Source organism: Thalia democratica, chromosome 7 (assembly GCF_965202585.1).
Source record: "Thalia democratica chromosome 7, ktThaDemo2.hap1.1, whole genome shotgun sequence".
Classification (NCBI taxonomy): Eukaryota; Metazoa; Chordata; class Thaliacea; order Salpida; family Salpidae; genus Thalia; species Thalia democratica.
In genome coordinates this window covers 51891379-51912678 of record NC_139171.1, presented here as the reverse complement: position 1 = coordinate 51912678, position 21300 = coordinate 51891379, and the positions used below count along the sequence as shown (strand labels likewise).

The 21300-nt window shown below is 29.8% G+C and overlaps 3 protein-coding genes across 3 annotated transcripts; 1 reads left to right on the top strand and 2 right to left on the bottom strand.

Moving 5' to 3' along the window:
• Positions 1-1521: 1521 nt before the first annotated feature.
• On the top strand, positions 1522-1964 carry LOC145841558 (serine/threonine-protein phosphatase PP1-like). Its single transcript, XM_082948915.1, has 2 exons — positions 1522-1785; positions 1863-1964. Exons 1-2 carry the CDS (start codon positions 1522-1524, stop codon positions 1962-1964), a joined length of 366 nt encoding a protein of 121 aa, XP_082805041.1.
• Positions 1965-2650: 686 nt separating this feature from the next.
• On the bottom strand, positions 2651-9475 carry LOC145840522 (uncharacterized). The gene is made up of 13 exons (XM_082947813.1): positions 9276-9475; positions 8507-8590; positions 7611-7718; positions 7313-7482; positions 6605-7158; positions 6024-6223; positions 5694-5859; positions 5252-5448; positions 4652-4750; positions 4092-4221; positions 3658-3847; positions 3319-3472; positions 2651-3056 (listed from the first exon to the last, which is right to left on the bottom strand). The coding sequence occupies exons 1-13, from the start codon at positions 9414-9416 to the stop codon at positions 2814-2816; spliced, it is 2436 nt and encodes an 811-aa protein (XP_082803939.1). The 5' UTR covers positions 9417-9475; the 3' UTR covers positions 2651-2813.
• A 5855-nt stretch (positions 9476-15330) lies between these two features.
• On the bottom strand, positions 15331-16287 carry LOC145841557 (uncharacterized). The gene has a single exon (XM_082948914.1). It carries the CDS (start codon positions 16285-16287, stop codon positions 15331-15333), a length of 957 nt encoding a protein of 318 aa, XP_082805040.1.
• Positions 16288-21300: the final 5013 nt, after the last annotated feature.

Below are 21300 nucleotides of genomic sequence, written 5' to 3'. Positions count from 1 at the left end.
AGTACACCTAATCGAGTATCCCTATCCAAAGTTTCTTTCACCTCATTTTCCCAATGTTTTGGAATTGCTTTAGGAATGGCATCTTGGTCAATATGTATTTTCAAAGGTGGACCTGTCATTTCTGGAAGCAGTTGGTGAGTACATTTATTAAATGTAGATGATGCGTACCTATTTAAAAGCCATTCTCTCATCTTTTGATTATTTGCAGGAATGCAAGCAAATGGCAACTCCTTTGGCCTATCAGGGGAAGGAGTTATAGGTATACAATCACAAGTTTGCAATTCTTCATGGACAGTTGAGCAATCACGGTCAATCTATTTGAATAAGATTTTATCATAAATAAATATATCTTTCTTTGTTGAGTTTATTTACAAACTAATTAAAAGAATGATAAAATCTGTACAAGAAAACATAATGAAAGCTAGGTAAATACTTATACAGGACTTATTTTTCATATCAAGATTCGGCTGGATCCGGATATCAGACAAAAATGGCAATATCCGGCCGGATCCGGACCCGGATAGTGAGTCCGGTACATCACTAGTTTTCATTTAAAAGGTGGAGCTTTCATTTGTAGTTTCAAAATTTCATTTCTACAAAAGTTAAAAAAAACTATGTATAACTTTTAATTTAGTATAAGGAAAATTGATAGAAAGATAAAGTACATCACAGATCAATATCTGGAAGCTAAGATTAAAATCTATTAAATAAGATCAACTTGTAAAAATCAAGAAGGACCCCTCTTATAGCCTTACCAATCTAAAATCAATAAAAATCAAGTTCTTGAACAAAATTAACTAGAAAATCACAAAATATTGAAAACTGGATCAGCTTAAACTCATTCAAAATCTAAAAGAAAACTAGCATGAGTTTTTCAAAAAATCTTAAAACTAGCCTAAGAATTTGGTAGTAAAGTTTTAAATTTTACAACATAGGTAAAGAGTTGCATTTCTGAAATTTTTATTTCATAGTTTTAATGTAAACAAATGTAAATTAGTCACGTGTTTTAAATGGGCCAATCACGGTAGGTGTTTAATTTTAACTGACGAAAATGACTCTTTTTAGTTTACAAAGGGTTTGTTTTTGAAAAAATACTTTTCTGTATGCTCTTTTTTACTAACTAGATCCGAATCGGCCGGTTCTCTGTTAAGATCCGGCCGGACCCGGATCAAAATCCAAAAATGGCAATATCCGGTCGGATCCAGACCCGGATAGTGAGTCCGGTACATCACTACTCTAAATAGAGGATTTAGATTAATAATAAATGTAAAAACCTTTTGAAAGATTTCTGAAATAGTTTTTCAATTGAAAAAAAAGAGTCAGAAACTGTCGAGTACTTCTTGCTTATGAAATTGATCAGCAAAAACAGCTAATAACAAAAAAAATGTTTTATAATAGTAATACTTATACTGGTTAGTAGAAATTACTTTTTTATTGAATGGCATAACTTTTTATGCTTAAACAGACTGTAAATATTCAAAAAAGTATTAAGGACGGTTCCTAAATGCTTTATTACTTCTAATGGCCTTCAAAATAACGTTTCCTGAAAACATTTTCGTCGTCAGGGGCAACCATGAGAGCGATGACGTCAACAAAAGCTACGGCTTCTACGACGAGTGCAAGCGCAAGTACAGCGCAAAAGCGTGGAGAAACTTTAACGACGTGTTCCGCTGCCTGCCCGTGGCTGCCGTCGTCGCGGGAAAAGTATTCTGCTGCCACGGAGGGATTTCCCCCTACCTTAAAAACTTTGACCAGATTCGGCACATGCGGCGTGCCGCCGGAGGGGTACGTGCCCAAACGAACTCGACGGTTTCGTGCCAAAAAAAGTTTGCGGTCGTTCGTTCACGTTCGGTACGAGGCAGTTGGAGGAGTTTTTGGAGAAGTTCGACTTGGACCTGCTGGTCAGAGGTCACGAGGTCAAGGACTCGGGGTTCAGGTTGGGACGAAAGGTGGTAAGGGCGTGACCTTGTTTTCTTCCCCCAACTACTGCGGTCCCCGCCGCAACCGCGGGGTTGGGGACGAGGAGTTGAGTTGCCGGTTTATTATTTTTGAGGTAAAGACAAAGTATAATTGGTTTTAAAGTTTGAGAAACTTTAACAGTCTTGAATTTTAATGAAGTGAGTCTTAAAATGAGTGCTCCTTATACTTTTGTAAAGCAAAACTTCTAAATCCTTTAAAGTATATTATTATTTTAGTAATTCAAAAGTTGTACGTTTATTCCTCCATAATTAAAAGTTTTTTTTTTATGATAACTAATTTAACGTTTTACAGACGGTTAACGTAAAACAATTCTTTTTCGAATAAAATTAACTTACTTTTTTAGTGATAAATGAAATATCTGTTATATACCTTTTAATTAATATACTGCTCAAATACTTACACATCGTCAACTCGTTTTCATATTCATTTCAGCTTTGGAAAAAATAACTTTCAAAGATAGCTAAATATTAATAAACTTTTGAAAACTACAATTGATTAAAAAAAATCTTGCACAAAGTTTATCCTTTAAAAAAATTCAGAAGTGTTAAAAGGAAAAGCAACATAAAGAATATCATACGCATAAGTAGTTTATAACTCATATTGTATGTATTTATAAATATGTTTTATTGTTTTTAAAGTTTAGTGAAGTTACACTTTCAAGGATTTTAGTTTGAGCATCTTTTAATAGAAACTACTTTTTTTTGTTTTTAAGATTTCAAAGAATAAAGTATTGTTACTTAAGCATAGTAAAAGAGCAGTGAAAAGATTAATTTAATCTTAAAAAGATAAAAATAAAAATGAAGCAGCATCATCAGTTTAGAAAAGCACAACATTTATAAAAATTGACCTAAAGTTGTGATAAAAACCGCCGATATAACGACGAAAAAGTTATGGATTGAATGTGCGGAGTTCTCTGGTTCAATATTGTTTTCTTCATTGTAAGCTTCTATATACTCTTCGTAATGCTTATACCAAGCCTCCCTCGATCTTTTCTCAATTGTTTTCGCTTTTTTCTCTTCTTTGCTTAAACCAAGTTTAGAATAAATTGCATTTTGTAAAACTCCAGATACCAGTCCCTAGAATAAAAAAATAACTAAGTTGCAAGCATTTTATGTTTTGAATTTTAAAACTGGTAAGATTTAAAAGAAAAGTTAAAATTCTCTAGTTAATTATAATTGTTTAGTTTTTGAATCAAAAAATTAAAAGATAATCCATTTTTGATCATTTATTTTTTAAATTTTTTAGTAATAAGCTGTTTAAAAATATCATCTCAACTTAAAATTACAAGAAGTTTTTTAAATAATAATTACTTTTGTTTAAAATTTTAAGATATTTAACCTGAAAACCGGCATTGTAATCGAGTGCCACTTCATTCTGCTTGAAATTTCTCCTGTCGTCATCAAAAACGTCCTGATCATTAGGACCTCCCACCAGCGCTCCGTACAAAACGTTGTGGTTCGGAATTTTCGAGTTGAACACATCCCACGAACAACTACATTTTTGATAAGTAATTGAAAAAATATTTAAGCTTTTAACATACTTCAGTAATAATGTTTTGACGATTATTGGAATCAAATAAAAGTCAACAAAAATATGTAAGAGGACGTTTATTTTCGCTAACGTGGTGACTTTAGTATAAAAAATGTTAAGTTGATAACAACGCTTCACATTGCTGACCGTTGTTTCACGTTAGGGCATGTGCTTCCCCGGTGATGAGGTCTTTTCGGGTAGTTTTTACCGAAACCCACCACATAGCTCCTACCCGAGCTGCCGAGCATGTAGTCCAGTTGCTCGGTTGAAAACTCGATGTTCTCATCAAAGTTGACTCCCTCAAGCGCGGCCATCACACAGATGAGTGCGGCGTTTGCTGTTAAATAATAAAGAAAAGTAGTTGGAACTGTTGAAAGTTTAACAAATTGATGTTTCGTCGACTTTTTATAATGGCTATTTTATTCTGGCCATCAGATAGACGACTAAGCTAAAATAGATGTTAAAAATCAATAAGTACATAGTAAGTAAATATATAATATCAACTTATCTATTATGTTTTAGATTTGTGTTTAAATTAAAACTAAGTTAAAATAAAATTTATCTTCACAAAATGTAGCTACCTGAATAGCGCAATGGAGCCCATTCATTTAAGAACAAAAGTCCTTTTTTCGTTTTTCTTTCTTTTAAATTAAGACTTTTACAATAATTTTCAATTGTTTCTTCAGCTCCTTTTTTATGCTTGTTTCCTATCTTTGAAAATAGTATTTTGATACATTTTGAGATAGAATGAATTTTTGTTCTCACAACTTAATTATAACTACGTCAACTCTAACTGAAGTTGTTAAAATGCAAAAAACTAAATAAAAAGTTCAAATTTTATTACATTAAATACAAAAAATGTTTTAGAGTTATATTTGCAAAGCATAGTTTTTTTATGAGAATGTTAAAACTACAAACAAATGTTTAGTCTTATTTTGAATTGTTAAATCCTGCGTAATTTTTTTCCGTTTTTCAAAACTGAAAAGTTTCAAAGGAAATTTTGAAAGTTACTCAGGTTCTAGTTGGTACTAAGCGTCGTACGTTATTTGCGTTCTTTTGTCGCTTTTTTCATAAAAAATTTATTCAAGTTACGCTCCTGGTACTAACAACAACACTTTTGAATGTTTACAAACAAACTAACTTGAGCAATCAGCATTTGCAGGCCATTAGTTTTGTCATCCCACGAAAACCACTTGTTGTTTTGCTTGAACAAACCCCAGTTGTAGTACATTCCAATAGCCTGAAAAATAACATTATAAAGAGTTTTATTTGTTGCTATATTAATTTTAGAATTTGAAAATTGAAAATATGTATTTAAAAACAACTGTTTTTGATAATAACAACTATAACAGATATCCAGTGCTCTAAAATCTAACTATCGTCTGCTTTTATCCTTATAAAAGTATTAAAATTGCAACTAAATATCTAAAACTACAACTAAGTCTGCTAATTGAAGCATTAATTTGCTTATATTAAGAAATATTTCACAACTCAAATACAAATTATTATGATTGTTATCTGATGAGATTCAAGTAAAAAAATGTATTAATAAATGTCGTGTAAAAATTGAAAATGTTAGAATTTCAATGCAAAAATATTTTAACAATGCACATATAAAATAACTTACAAACCACTCTTTTTTTTGGTTAAAACAATTGAAAATATTTTTTTTTAATTGTAGATAAAAATTGAAAAAAATAATTCTCAATTCAAAATCAAACGCATCATAAAACCCATGTACCTTATCATAATGAGTTTTGTTTCCGGTGGCCCTGTACTGCCACAGTTTTGCCCACACGTATTCGTCCTTGTACCCGGTCGACTTGTACCAATCTTTCGCCAGTGGCACGGCAAAGTGGTACAATCCCTGGTGGGCTTCCCCGAACTCCATCAGCTCGAAGGCGTGCTTTTTCAGCATTTCTTCGTACTGGGTGGTTTCTGAAAATCATTATTATATATGTTATATAGTTTTAAACATCTGTTCTTTTATATACAATCTTATAAATATCAACACTAGTTTAAAAAAAAGTTAAAAGTCTTTTTTTTTATTATGAAACTTTTTTTTAGCAATCTTAAACTATCTATTACAAGTTTCTTTGAGTAGTATACTACAAGTGCATGTACTAAAACACATTTAGAGAAATTGTACTCAAGTTTTATGCTATGACATAAACAAGACTGACTGTTATAAATTTTATTGAACAGTATGGATGTAGCGTACAACGCCGCTGATGCCTCAAACACCAGATCGCTTCCCGGTTTTTTGGCCGTCACTTTGAACGCTGGTCGGTTGTGCGGCACGTCTTCCGGCCGGTCCCAGTCTTTGTGCTCTTTTTCCGGGTCGCCAACCTGAGTTACACGAAAACTATTAAAAAAAAATTTTTTTTTACAAAAATTTTTATAACAAACAACACGCGTTTAGTTACGAAGAGTCTTATAGCTTGTTTTGTAACTTTATGATTATGTTCGCAATTTTTGTGTTAATTAAAAAATATCAGTTTAACAAAACAAACTTGGGCGTAAAACTCATATTTGGAAGTGTGGCACTTTGTGATGTAGTGGGACCCCCACACCAGGTTCTTCATCAGGAACTGCAGCTCGTCCGTCTGCTTGTAAACATCGAAGAACTCGATCCCGCCCCACGCCAGCATCGTCATCGAAAACGCCATCGGAAACCCGAACTTGATAGTGTCCCCCGCGTCGTAGAATCCACCTTTAAAAAATAGCAAGTTGCTATTTCTAAAGCAAATAAACAAGTATTAATAGAATAATAATAATTTTAATATACACATTTAAGATGAAAAATTTACAAAACTTTAAGCAAAACTTCCTTAAATTGAATATTTAAAAAGCAAAATATCATTCTTCTATATCAGGCTAAAAATTAAGCAGAGGTGTGAAAATATCTTTTTAATTTTATTTTCAAACACTAACCCACAAGACTCTGAACTGAATTTTTTTGTCTTAGTACCAAAAAAGTATAAAACGTGGACGATGAAGAAACGCGCATTTTTATAACAACATCAAAAATATTTTTCGATATTTTCTATGTTTGGATATCTAAATAAAAAATATTTTAATTAAAAGCACTCACCCACTAAACTCTGCCCTCCCCCCGCCTTGTCCCTCAGCGCCGAGTTTCCCCGCCACGCGATCCTGTTGTCCCTGGGCAGCCTTCCCGACTTCTGCGCCTCGAAGAACATGGAGGACAGGTGGAGGGCGTGCTCGTAGCTGTACCTCGTCCCCAGCACCAGGTTCTTGTACTGGAACGGGCCCCAAAACGGCGGCCTGGTCTTGGGTTCAGGGGTGGTGGTCGTTTTTAAAGTGGTCGGTTTCGTTTTCGGTGTCGTTGTTGTTTGAACCCCTCCTTGGTTTTCAGTTGAGTTCGATGTTGTCGCGTCAAAGCTCTTGTTGCAGTTTTGGAGCACCGTCGAGTTGATTGAAATGTTTGCGGCCTTGGCCACTTTTATCAGGACGTTGCAGACTTCACGGTGCTTCTTGATCTGCTCGCTAGACATCGTGCTGCTGCTTCTTTCTTCTCGCTCCGTCGTGGTCGTTGTCGCTTCGGTTGTAGCTTCCGTTGTTGTGGTCCTTTTCGTTGTTCCCTTCGTCGTGGTGGGCAAGGTTGGCATTTTGTTGTTCCTTATTCTGTGCGTTAAAATCATAGATTTATTTTTCTGCAAATGTGGAAAAAGGATCAATCTCATATTAAGAAACCGCACTCTACGCATAAAAACATATGCTTTCTTGCTTATTCAACCAACTATGCATTTGTGTGCAATCTTTGCTCAATCAAACTAACAGGTCAAGCACGTATTGCATGTCAGTTGTTCTCCTTGTAACCTCGGGTGACAGGGTGGTTCTCACGACTCCTCCTTCCCTGTAGATGACCTTGCCTCGGAACCAGATCTCCACAGGAGGCACCGTGGGATTGTCCGAACCGTCGGCAGGAAATAGACCCATGAAGTCAAACTAATTTTTTTAGTTTTTATAGCTTTTTATTTCCAAATTTTTTGTCATACATATATTCTAACGTAATTTAGTTGTAAGGTAATAAGATTATTTTTTTACAGTAATGAATGATTTTTTTGGAATAAAACCTTTTGGGTTGAACCTTTTTCGAGTCTTCCGTTGTACTCCTTGTTTTTGAAGTGAAACTCGGAACTTCCGAGCCCAGCGCTGATGGTTTGAATGTCTCCATTGTAAAACTGTAATGATAATTATTAAAGATAAGAAAAAAAAAATTAAGTATAATCTACAAAAGATTAGTATAACAGCGAATGGTTATAAGTAAAGTTTTGTTAATAAACAAACAATTAAAAAATCATAAAATCATTGAGCTATTTTAAAGTATCAAAGTCTGTAAGCATAAAATGTTAAAAAATGATTTAATTTTGTAAAAGTAATGACTAAAAAAAGTGGTACTTTCTCAACATGGTAAGTAAGACTTATTAAATGTATAAAAACACTGGAAAATCCTGAGAATCCTATATAGGCCAACAGTAAAAAGTAGTTGTATAGTTATAGTAGTACAGCTTGATATTTGTATATTTTATATAATTGTGTAAGAATGTGTTTTATTCTGAATTTTATGCTTTTATCACACTTAAAACTTTTAAAATACAGCAAAGATGTATGTTTATCAAGCTAAGTTTTGTAATCTGTTGACAATTTTAAATTGTAGGCAAAAGTACATTAATTTCTTAAACTTAAACTTTTTGTTTTTTAAACTCAGTTTCACAGTTTATTTTACTTATGTAAATTAAGTTTCAAGATTAACATAAACATCCTTAAACACATGCAGTTAATCACTGATCATCACTTTAATTCAATCTTAAAAAGTACGTAAAAGTATAAAAATTACAGAGGATTAACGCAAAACTTTTGCACTTTCACACGTCATTACGAGATTACTTCTTTGAAAACCACAAGGTTTTTCTCAGATTGACTCAAATTTTTTTGAACTTAACCGAAAGTTTTTGTTGTTAAAACTCACGTTCAAATCTGATAGTTGACCTTCGTATATGAAAGTGATTGTCCAGTAGAATACAGTCCTTGTCAATGTAAACTCAAGCTGACCCTGTTTTGAATGTTTTAAAATTACTTGTTTGAAATAATTTTATATGTCGTTTAAAGTTTTTAGAATTATTTTTCAAAACACTTAAAATAAAATGTTATACAAGTAAAGATTTGTAAAAAAAACAGTTGTTGGAATATGTTTGGTTAATTTATATGTAACTAAATTTAATTTTCAATTATCAAAGTCTTGCTATGAAACTGTCTATAAACTTTAGTAGGTTTTATCATTAACTGCACTAAATTTTTTATGATATACAAGTACTCAACAAGCTAAACTTAAAAATAATCTGCTCAACTTTACCTTTTCGAACACATTTTGACTAACGGCAAAAAAGTTCACTAAAACAACTTTACTAAGTTTAAAACTTGCATAAAAGTTAAAAGAAAATAAACTTAAGTTCAAATTAAAAGTTTTAGCCTGATTTTATCAAAATATTTTTGTAAATTAAATTAATGATAAAAAAGACTTTTAGTTAATTTAAACTATTTTAGTTTTTGTTACCTAACCTCAAAAACTTCGAATACAGCTATAACTAATACAAAATAGTTGATTAAAGTTGAAAGACTTGGTTTAATTTTTCTTTAACTAAGTTCAATAAAAAAAAACAAACGTAAGTAAAAATAAATAATAAGTTACTTAATGTTTTTAAACAAACTTTTTATAATGTATGAAAAAAAAAACTTACACTAAAACCATCTTTCCAAGAGTTTCCAGCTGAATACTTTACATTTTCAACGTAGTTTAAATTCAGAAAGGATACATCTTTCTTTTCTGAAGCAGTGCATTTAATAATTAAAACTGAAACTATCACCAAAATGTATTTCATGCTTGCATCTTTATCAATAATGTTTGAAATCTTGTTTCAAAATAAAACTTAGTTCACAACTTTGCTTTTGCTTCAAAGTAATTTTCAATGTCAGTATTCTTTGTATGGCAGCGTAGCCTTAGGCTAGGTGATAAATTAGAATTTAATGCGCAAGTAGAAATACTCCTAAGCATTTGTATAAATATAGTATTCTTGAACACAAGGAGCAACATAAAAACTAATTAGAATTTTAGATTTAAAACCTACAGAAAAAAATAATATCTTAAAACCGCATATGAGTAAGTTTTATAAAGATAAACTTCATCCTTGGTTTGATGTATTTTTGTCTAAGATTATTAGTACTGTCTACTATTGATGATATGTTAAAAACTAAATATATTCAATAGTTAAGAAATTTTTTTTGTAGGTCCTAATTCTCTAAATTAATATAAAGATTGAGTGCAGTTGGTAAAACTAAATTAAGGTACAGAACAAAGTATCGTTTAAAATAAGTTTAAGATTTGTGTTTAACCGCAAAAAATGTTTTTAGTTGTTCAAAACTAAACATGTTAAAAGATTACTTTGGTATAAAAAATCAATTGTTTAAGACATTAAAACAAATAAAGTTACATTTTTTAGTTATTTAGTTTGGAATAAGATTTTTACTCAAAGCGACTAGGGTTTTAATAGAACGAAATTAAAGTACTATATTACAATAGTTTAGAAAATTTGTGAAAGAACTTTCAGCAAAATAAGATTCTATAGCTTTTTCCTCAAATAGAGCTCACATTAAAAAAAAGTTACTTAAATAGAGTCGAACTTAATTTAGAACATTTAAAAATATAAGCTGTAAATTCATAATAAAACATACATTAGATCTACCAAAAACGAAATTAAGTCAGTTTTTTAAGTTTATCTGCAAGTTATTTTTTTTTAATGTAGTTATATATTTTATATATTTTCATATAAACCACAGTCTCTTGTTTTATTTGATTTAGTTACAGTTTTTAAAAGTACAAAAAACTATTTCAATCACATTTAGTAACCCTACAAGTTTATAGAAAATGTTATTATAGTTTGGATGACTATCACATTTTTTAATTCTTTTAAGTTCAACAATGGTAACTTTGAATTTTGTGAATTTTATTTTAAGTAAGTTTAACAAACGGAAAAACATAAAGAATTTTGTTTCCCGTTTAGAAGTACTTTATCTTGTAAAGATTAAGTACGATCTTCACTTTGTAGTTTATTTTATACATTTTATTACCAACTAAATTTCAAATACAATAACATATGTTATACGTAAATCTATCGTAAAAAAATACTGATAGTATTTTCAGAGTTAAAACCTTTTTTTCTAAATATTCTTTTGCATATGGTGTAAAGTTTCACGTAGATTATTGTTAAAATCTTTTTTATATAATGCAAATAATTTAAAATTAGCTGGTAATAAAAAAGTTTTACTATAGTTTTTCAATATTGTTATTGCAAAAACAAAAACATTAAAAAATAACTAATGTAAAAAATGTATTTTTATTCAGTAGTAAATAATAGTAAATTATTTCGTTTACTGAAAAAAAATAATGTGCTTGTTAAATACTTCACGATTTCTAATTCAAGAATCAAAAAAGCTAGTTAACTTAACTTTTTTTAATAACAACTTAAACAAAATAAATGTTTTGGTGTGGTAAACAAGGGTCTACAAAGGCTTGAAAAATGTATCAATGAACTTGAAAAAGTTATTTAAATAATTCATCAGTAACTTTTATTTTAACCACAAAGCTCATCAATAAACTTGATTAAAACGCGAAAGTTTAAATCGAACAGCTTATTGTTTATAAGAAGTTGAATTAAACCGCCAAGAGAGAAGCAGAGGAAAAACAAACCACGGCATGTTTATAAGATATTCAACTGATCACAAAATCAGACCATGTGAGTGTGGCGCACGTTTTTCGTGTGTTTTCATGTAAAATTGCTTTGGACCTGCATAGTGTAATAAAAACAAGGGATGTTAAGTCTTAGATACGCGCAACATTACTATTATTAGAGAGTATAATTTTCTGTTCACTTTTTATTTTTTCGATCAAATAGTTAGATATTATACACTTCTTACATTTGTTTCATTCATAGTGTAAGAAAAACTGTGCTCTTTTGAAAAAATGAGTTATTAAAACGTTAGTTTTATGTTTCAGTATATTTGTCAAATCAATATTCAATTTATTTTGCAGAAATTTTAGCACCGAATATGAAATTTAGTTTGCTACTAGCGTTGCTTTCAAGCTTTTCGAGTCTGTTAGAAAAGAGCTTTGTAAACGGGCTGAAATGTCAGAAGATCCTTGATGTCAAATCAGTTTTTATCCCGCCAGAAGTTGCGTACAACCTGACAGAAGAATGTGGTCCCACTGAAAACAAGTGCGTCAGGGCAAATGTGTTTTCAAAATCAGCCGGACACTTCGACGGTAAGATTTGTTTTAGTTAGAAGTTTTTACGAAGTTGGTTTTACCAAATTTACTTTGAATTTTGTAAGCAAGAAAAAGCTTGTATATTTGGTGTAATATTTTTATTGTGCTTGACTTTATTTATTTTGTTAAGTACAAAGCAATATATTTTACACTCAATATTTTTAACATTTGAAAAACTATTAAACTTAAGAGTTTTATAAGTCTATGTTTACTATAATATTAATACACTAAAAATATTATACAAATAATTTTTTTTTACATTAGTAGGTCACTAGATTAAATTTGTTTCAACTAAATTTTATCATATCAATATATTATACTTTACTTCGAACAAGTTTCCTATTTTTACGAAATAAAAAAATCAAACTAAACCAAAACTAAAGTTTTAAAATTTTATTATAAAATAGTATTAAACAAGTAAATCAATGTTTTTTAATTACCTATAGTCATTTTTTAAATTTTTTGTAGCACAAATATTGTACAGTACAAACTTTTTATTTACTATTTCATTGTAGAATATGTGTAAACATAGACATTAAAGAATATCGCCCGAAAAATTTTCAAACTTCGTTATTCAAACAAACATCAGATCGAATTAATCGGGTTGTGCTATTTGCATCCTACCTACGTAAGCGCGACTCTGTTGATCAGATTAATTTTCACGCCTCTAACACTCGACGGAAGCCTCCAGCTTCTTGTTTACGTTTCATAAATTTTCACACACGACTCGTGGTTAAATTGCTGCTGCAAAATGCCCCGAGTCGTCACGACTCTTAATTGAGGGGATTTTTCATAAGTCGTCGGGCAGAAGCAATTTTGTTAATTTTGGCAAAAAGACAAGATTTTGCGTGTTTTCTGCAGAGTTGGCATGGGAACATTAGTGAAACGTGCAAGAAACTTTCATTAAGTGTAATTTTTTGTTTCAGTTGCTTGTGTTACATTGAAAGAAATTGCTTGCTACAAATGTCGAACTTAGTTTAACATTTTGATTAATAAAAATTCATAGAACACTTCCAAAACACAGTTTTTCAAAAGATTCTGAATGTTTTTTTTTATGTTTTCTACTGACTTAAACTTATTTTAAAAAATATTTGTATAAAAAACTGTATTTTTGTCAGTAGAAAATCTAAAACTTTACAAAGTAAAAATCAAACAGTCCTAAATGAACTATTTAAGCTTGACGCTAAACTTCAACCATCAAACCAAATTTATTGAATAAAGATTCTACTAGAAATGTTTTTCTTTAAGTTACATTATAAGCTAGTGTATACCTAAATTTGTTCTTAAGTCTGATATTGTAAAAAAAAAAATTTAAATAGTCATAGCATCAATTAACAAATTGTAACTACTTTAAAACTATGTTAACAAGTTCATTCCTTAGCGTCCAAACGGAGAAAATTTGTTATACACATATGTTATGCAAATGTATAGAAAACATAGAATTAATGATGTTTATGCCTAATTATTAATAACAAACACATGCATTATCTTTATTTTTAAAGTATGTATATATTTCATACAATCAACTTTTTGACGCGCACTCTCTTTAAATTCTTTCATTAAGAATAATTTTATGACAGTTCAATGGACATTTGGTTACTGTACTGTGGAGGAACACTGCACTAATTTGCACTGTCAGAAGTTAACAAATCTTACAGGAGAAAAATTTCACAAGCACGATTTTCAGCATCATCAGTTTATGTAAGTCAATTTATAATATTTTTTGCTTATACTTTTTGCATAACTACAGATCTTTTTTATTAATTAATGCTTTTCATTAAAGCTGTTCAAAGAAAACATTGCAATTTTTGTATATACTTGTAAAAGTTTTTAGTTTAGGCTTAATTTGTATGATACGGTTTAAGTAGAAAGTTTAATTACCATTTTCTATTATATGTTTTGATTTTTAGAAAACAAAAAAAAAAGATCTCAACTACTAAAGGATAAATAGTGAATTTATTCTTTCAAGACTTTATTTTACAAACTAAGTTTCGGTCAAAGACCTCGTCAGTGCTTAAATAAATCTAATTCAAATAGAATTTTTTTAATCAAATAAAACCATTTTCTACTGAAAAACTAAGAAAATTTTTAATAATTCTGTAAGTTAAATAAAACTATTCAAATTTTTTATACCTTGTACGTACATGATTGTATGACACAGCTCATTCGTATCTTTTCAAAGTTTGATATAGATTTCAAAAAATTGTTTTTAATAACAGAGAATGCGACGCAGTCTGTTGTGAAAACGATCACTGCAACGTGAAAACAATTGACGAAATTCTCATCCGTCAAAATGGATTGCTCGCTGATGACGACTTAAACGAAGACACAGATAATTCTTCCAATCCGTTAAAATACAACTATGTACTTTTGTTACTTTGGATTGTTGTTTTAGTTTTGAGTTCATTATAAAGGTTTGTATAAAACCTCGGTATTCTTAATGTTGTTATTCCTCTCCGAATAGTAGAGAAAACTTTAAGCATTTATCTTTTATAAATTTTTAAAACTTTAACAATCCAATGTTTATACATATTTTTTTCTGATTTATTAAAAGTTTGTTAAACTTAGCTGACGTTCAAAGTATTAAAGTTTAAAAAACAAACCTTTAAGAAATTTTCAAAAACTTAAGCGATCACATGCATAGATCTTAAAGTTTAAACTAAAACTTTTAAATATTAATACTAAAAAAAATTATCAGTTTTTTTTTTAAATAAGATTTTGTAAAGTTTTTACTTTTTGCAACAAAATTACAACTTTTAGATTTTTTTTTAAATAAGACTTTTATAAACCTCATCAGTGTATGTTTTGTTTATATTTTAATGAAATTTCCATGCACATTAAACAAAAAAAAGTGTATAGTTATTGATGTTTGCTATTGTGACTTTTAATTTGTAAAACTACATTGTGAAGGTTTGTACATCTATCAAAAGTACATTGTATATCCAGATTCCAATATCTTATATTCATGAACAGAAACTACTAATACATTGAAATACAAAACTAGTTTAAATGCATACTACCATCTTAGATTTTAGCAAATAAGTTAATAAAATTTATTTTATTAATAGAAAAAAAAAGTACTAAATATTCAAACACATGACTAAAGAACCGTTGTTGTGTAATCACTTCAGCACTACAATACTTAAAAGCTTATATGTTGATGTATTTATATACTATTAATTAAAAAACAAAATAAATTTTTTTAAAAAAATATTAATTTATCTGATGCAATTAAAAAAAAATATATATATGAAAACAAAATTCATTTTTTTAATTAAATAAGAAAAAACATATATTGTAAAACGTTAAATTTTTTATTTATTAATGATCTAGAAGTTTTGCCTTACAAAAATATAAGTAGCACTTATTTCTAAGTTCATTGTTTTAAATTAATTTTTAAAAACATCTAAAAAATTTTAAACAAAGAAATAGAATTAGAAGAAAAACTTTTAAGCTCCGAATAAAAACTATTTTTACTTTGTTTTTACTTCCGATTCAAATATTTTAAACCGGCACCTCAATTCCTCGTCGACAATCATGAAGGCCCCGCGGTTGCCGCGGCAACCGCAGTAGTTGGGGGCGGAAAACACGGTCACGCCCTTTTCGCCCGCAAACAACCTGAATCCTGAGTCCTCAACCTCGTGACCTCTGACAAGCAGGTCCAAGTCGAACTTCTCCAAAAATTCCTCCAACTGCCTCGTACCGAACGTGAACGAACGCCCGCGAATTTTATTTGGCACGAAACCGTCGAGTTGGCCGGGATCCGCCCACAAGAGGTCGCTCATCACGCCTTCCGGCGGCACGCCGCACGGCCGGCCGATGTGCCTGATCTGGTCGAGTGTTTCGAGATGGGGGGAAATCCCTCCGTGGCAGCAGAATATTTTTCCCGCGACGACGGCAGCCACGGGCAGGCAGCGGAACACGTCGTTGAAGTTTCTCCACGCTTTTGCGCTGTACTTACGCTTGCACTCGTCGTAGAAGCCGTAGCTTTTGTTGACGTCATCGCTCTCGTGGTTGCCCCTGATGACGAAAAAATTTTTGGGAAATTTTATTTTGAATGCCATCAATAATAGTAAAGTTTCGACCGAGTTCTTGCCCCGGTCGACGTAATCCCCCAAAAAGAGGTAGTTTCGAAAAGGGGGATACCCTCCGACCGAGAAGAGCTTCTTCAGATCATTAAACTGGCCGTGGATGTCGCCGCAGACGTTCACGGGGGATTCTAGCTCGAGCAGCATGGGCTGGCCAATCAGGATGTTGCTGACCTTTTTGCACATGACTTCAATTTCCAACTCGGTCACTTTCAGCCGCTTTTTCACTCCGCATTTCCGCTTCATGTCTGCCGGCTTCAAAAGACGCTCAATCACGCTTTCGACGTCGAAGATGAAGTTTTTGTCCTTTTTATTCTTTTTCATACATTTCATTATACCCATTTCTACAGTTTTGTAACAAATAAAAATAAAAGCTTTTTGGTAAATTGTAGTTAATACTAGGTATTCTTTAATACTAGGCAACTTAATTATTTTAGATACTACTTTTACTAAAAACAAACTGCATTGGTAATAATGAAATATATTTTTTTAGTTTATATAACGATGTCTAAATTTTTTTTTTAGTTTTTTTTAAACTGTTACGGTAAAATAGTCTAAAAATTTACATATACATAGATATTTATTGATAAAAAAAAACATTTACTAAAGTTAATTTTTTATAGGCAGTTTACTTAAATTAGTGAAAGCAATGTAGCACTAAGAAAGTCTATATTGTAATTGGTACTATCATTAAAAAATGTTCGTAGTATGAAACTATATGAGACTAGTTTTATGAAAATACTTTAAAACCAGCAAAAATTATAAACTAGTTTAATAAGAAAAGCAAGTATTAAAAACACATCATTTTTAACAGTTTCTCAAGCTAACTTATTTTTCTAACCGACATACTTTTAAAACCGGTGATGTATTGATAAAAATATTTTACTTATATATATATTTATTAAAGCTTGTATTGTAAAAATTATTTACTTCACATACTGTCTTGTTTTTAGAGCTGCATTTATTCCGTTAGTTTCTTAAAGAAAATAATGCCTAGTTCTTAAATTTACTTAAAATTTGTAATTTTTTCTGTCATTCAAGTAATAAAATTTAACTAGCCTAGAGTCAGTTGGAAAAATAAAGTGTTTTCTGGGTTTAACTAAAGAAAACAGTTTAACAATCTAATAGTAAATTATCTATATATTTTTAGTCAAATAATAAATTTTTTAGAAATTCATTTTTGTAATTTAAAAAGTCTTCCAAGTCCTAGGAAATCATTTAAATTTATAAGATATTTATCATCTTATAATTATGATATATTTTTGAAGAAAAGTAAAAACTTTGAAAAGAGAAAAAAATGTGTACAAAATTTTTAAACTAAAATCAATACAGCATTCTATGAATTAAATTAAAAAAAAACTGAAACAAACAATTTTTTTACGAATTTTTTTAAAAACATGAATAAAACATAATAAAACTAAAGTAATAGCCTTAAGAACTATTTCTTTAAAACTTTAAACCATTCTCTTACTTCTCTTTAGTTAAATATCAAAAGATGGTTAAATATCTTTAAAATTACTAAATTAGCTTTTAATCTCGTAATTATTTCTTTAAAGAAACATTATTTAAGAAAGATGTTTCACAAACAACAGTATTACTAACATGTGACAAAACTGTAAATTTTTGTGAATATAAGTAATCTACTGGCATTTTGTAGACATTAATACACTAACTATTTTTTTACACATTTTTTAATAAATTTGCGTGTCTTACTTACAGCTAATTTGGCTTAAAATTTTTTTATATTTAGTAAAATGACTTAAACAATATAAAACTTCATAGAGAGTTATTTTAAGTATTACTATTTTGAAACTGCTTAAAATATTCTCTATTTCTATTTTTTTTAAAGCTCCTTTTTTGGACATGTTGATAAAGTATAAAAGATATACCAAGAATACTTTATTTAAACTCTTAAAAACTAATTGAAAAAGAGTATACAGTTTTATTTTAAACTAAAGGAAACTTAAATTAATTAGAATATTTTTAGTAATTATAAACTAAATTAATCTTTGCTGCAATCAGATTTACATATAGCATAACAACAACAATTTCTGATACATGTTAGAATAAAATTATTTTGAATTTTACATTTATAATAAGCTGTTAAAATATGCTAATGTTTTTTTTTTTCAAAGTCTTACCAAACCATTTAATTAGCATCTCTAGTGCATTTTCTGGAAGATTTACAGTAAGTTTAAGCAAAAACCAACGTCATAGAGTAAAAAGGTCAAGTAAAGCTTATCGTAGATTTTCTACAAACAAGTAAAAATATTACTATCATAAAACAGTTGATTAATATCAACTATTTTGTTTATAAATTTCATACATAAAAGTTACTCGACAGTATCTGATTCTTTTTTTTTTCAGTTAAAAGTCTACTTAAAGATAGATTTCAAAAATTTTTTACAACTGTTCTAAATCAAAATCTTTCTATTTTAAGTGGCCAGTTAAAAATATTAGTTTCCGAACTGATTTTAATCACTTTTTGTTTCGTGAATAATAAAAAAACATAAGCTGTGTCGAACTGAACAACATTTTTAGATTCAGTGAACTATATTACTTAACATTTAAATACGTAGTTCTGCGATTATTTGTATTTTACAGTCAGTATGTGTAAACAATTACAGTTTTGTATTTTGCTCAACTTTTTAGCTATTTCGTAGTTGAATTTATGAACAAAGCTGAAATATTAAATGCTAATGTGGCTTTAATTACATAATTCTAGAAAACTTCAACGCTGTAAATTTCACATAACTAACATTTCAGCTTTACTACATTTCAACATAACTAATTCGCGTCTAATTTTTTTTGCTGCTTTCAGTTTTTTTTTTATTTCATTGTTAAAAATACTGTTTAGTAACTAAATTTGTTAAGAATTAAGTTCATTTTGTTTAATTGAGCAGTTGGTTGTGTGTTGGTCGCTAATAAGTTTACTGTTAGCATAGTTGCTTAAGCAAAGAATACAGATAAAATTTTTGCTTCTTATGTAAGCAATATACATCCTATTATCATTTTTTAGTTTCTATGAAGTGGATTAATTAACCCTGGGTAGGCAAGCATTTGGTGTTCGCGAGCCAAATTTTGAAAATAAAAATATTAGTTTTCTATTTTAAGTCATCAAAAATATCAAGCGAAGATTTTGTGCCTCACGTAAATTTTACCTGTTTAACAAAGAGTTGATCATGCCAGTTCGATCATCAGATCACAAGCATACAGTAGACCAGGGACGTAGCTAGCTCAAAAAAGTTACGAATCTACAAAAATTAAAACATCTGAAATGACGCGTGATAACGTCCTAGCGGGAACACAGAAATTTAAACTACTTCTAATGTTATTGAATTTAATCTAAAAATATGCAGTTATGTTAATACATCAAAAATGGAATCTTGAAGTACGAGTGATAACTGTATACAAGGCAATTTATTTTGCTCCACACCCCCTATGACTCTTTATGTGTTGCCACTTGTGTAAACCCAGAAAACATTCATTAAAATAAGTATAAGAAAATCACAATTTAACTCAAAAAAGTTTATATTGTTTTGAAAATCAAACATTTAACGTAGTCAATAGTAACAACAAGTTATGCAAATTTTTGTAACATAAAATTGTACGACTTTGATTTTTGAAGCTACAGCTTTCATTAGAATCAATTTTGCAATGAAGCTAAAACAAATGTTACAATTTGGATGTATTTAATTTGTTTAATTTTTACGACACTAAAAATGCTAAAGAGTACATATATGTCAAAATCTCATAGGAGTGCATAACTAAGTATAAAAGAATACTAAAAGCTAAGAAAGCAGAGTTTTTTCAAGCTGAAATAAAAGCAAGTTTTTTCGCACATAAGTATACGTTTCTGCAGATTTGCAGTAGACTGAAACGGTATCTTCCTTAATACAGTCACAACCGAAAAACTTGCAGTCTTCAATCGGTTTATCCATGCTTTCACGTGAAGCAACCATTTGCTGGTGATGATCAGCGACGTCTTTCTTTTGCCGTGCAACGTTTAAGATAATGTTCATTAGGCAAGAAAACTGGTAAGCTCGTATAGTACGATCAAAAAACATCAGCGAAAGTCTGCAGGGCAGAAGCCTGGACTTTCGTTTGCCGTGATACAAGCTAATGTAGGCAACAAGCCTTTTTTAGACTGAGACCTGATGATCGAATTGGCATGATCAACCCTTTGTTAAACATGAGCTTATCTCACGGCAAACAAATACCCAGGCTTCTGCTCTGCAAACTTTCGCCGATATTTTTGTAAATTTTACCTAAGACCTTTTATTAGTCTTCACTTCAAACTTCAGAATTTTTAGTTAAAATTTCATTAAAATAAATCTCGGGTCCCATTTGCATGTTTGCGGGCCGCATTTTTACCCTTTATGAGCAGCAGTTTGCCGACCCCTGAAATAATCTTTAAATGATAAGTCTAACATTATTTCAGGGTAGCTGTCTAAATTGCACGAGCGTACAAAACTGCACGAGGGGATAACATTGCACGAAGAGTCACTTTTGCGCGAAGACACTTTTACTTTCACTTAACTTTTTGTTCTTTTTAGTGAAAGTAGTTTAAGTTGTTTTGTTATACTCGTTTGAAAAGTCGATTTTACTTAAAAAGAAGTACATATTTACTTTTTTTGTGATTAGTTAACGTACAGTTTTTAATGTTAGAGTTAACATGTATTGAATGTGCTTAAACATTTTGAACTGAAAAAAAAAGATTTAGCTTGTAAATACTAGTTTAAATTAAGTTTTTTAGATCTTTGGTAATGTTGTTAATACTTTTTCTTTTCTAGGCTATATTAAAATAATGTTTTTTTATTTAACCTTTTTAAAAAAACTTCAATTATTATTTTTGGGTATAAAGTTTTGCTTCTGTTTATAATTATACATGTTTATAACTTTTACTGTATAAGAATCTTTTGAGCAAAATATTTTGTTTTATGAAGTATTTGAAATGGTGTTGAATATTAAATAGGTTATTATAATAATTTATTCAGTTTTATTTAGTTATACTACCTTAAGTTTAATTCTAATTGTATCATTTGCTGAAAAAACTAGCTCGTTTTAGGAGTAAAATATACCAATGCAAAGTATAAGAGTCAGCACATAAAATTAATATGCGCCTTTTAAGTTTCTCTATATAAGAACAGATAAAATGTGAAATCTTAATAAAGGGAAAATAAAACTTTTGTCAATGTTAGAGCAAATGAATAAAAAGCTATAAAAGCTTAAATACAGACAGAAGTGCTTACTTTATGTGATGTGCACTTGACAGAGTAATACAAAATTTACTTTTATCTTAAGTTGAGAAATACCAATTGTATAAAACATAAAAGTGAAAACATATCAAAAAAA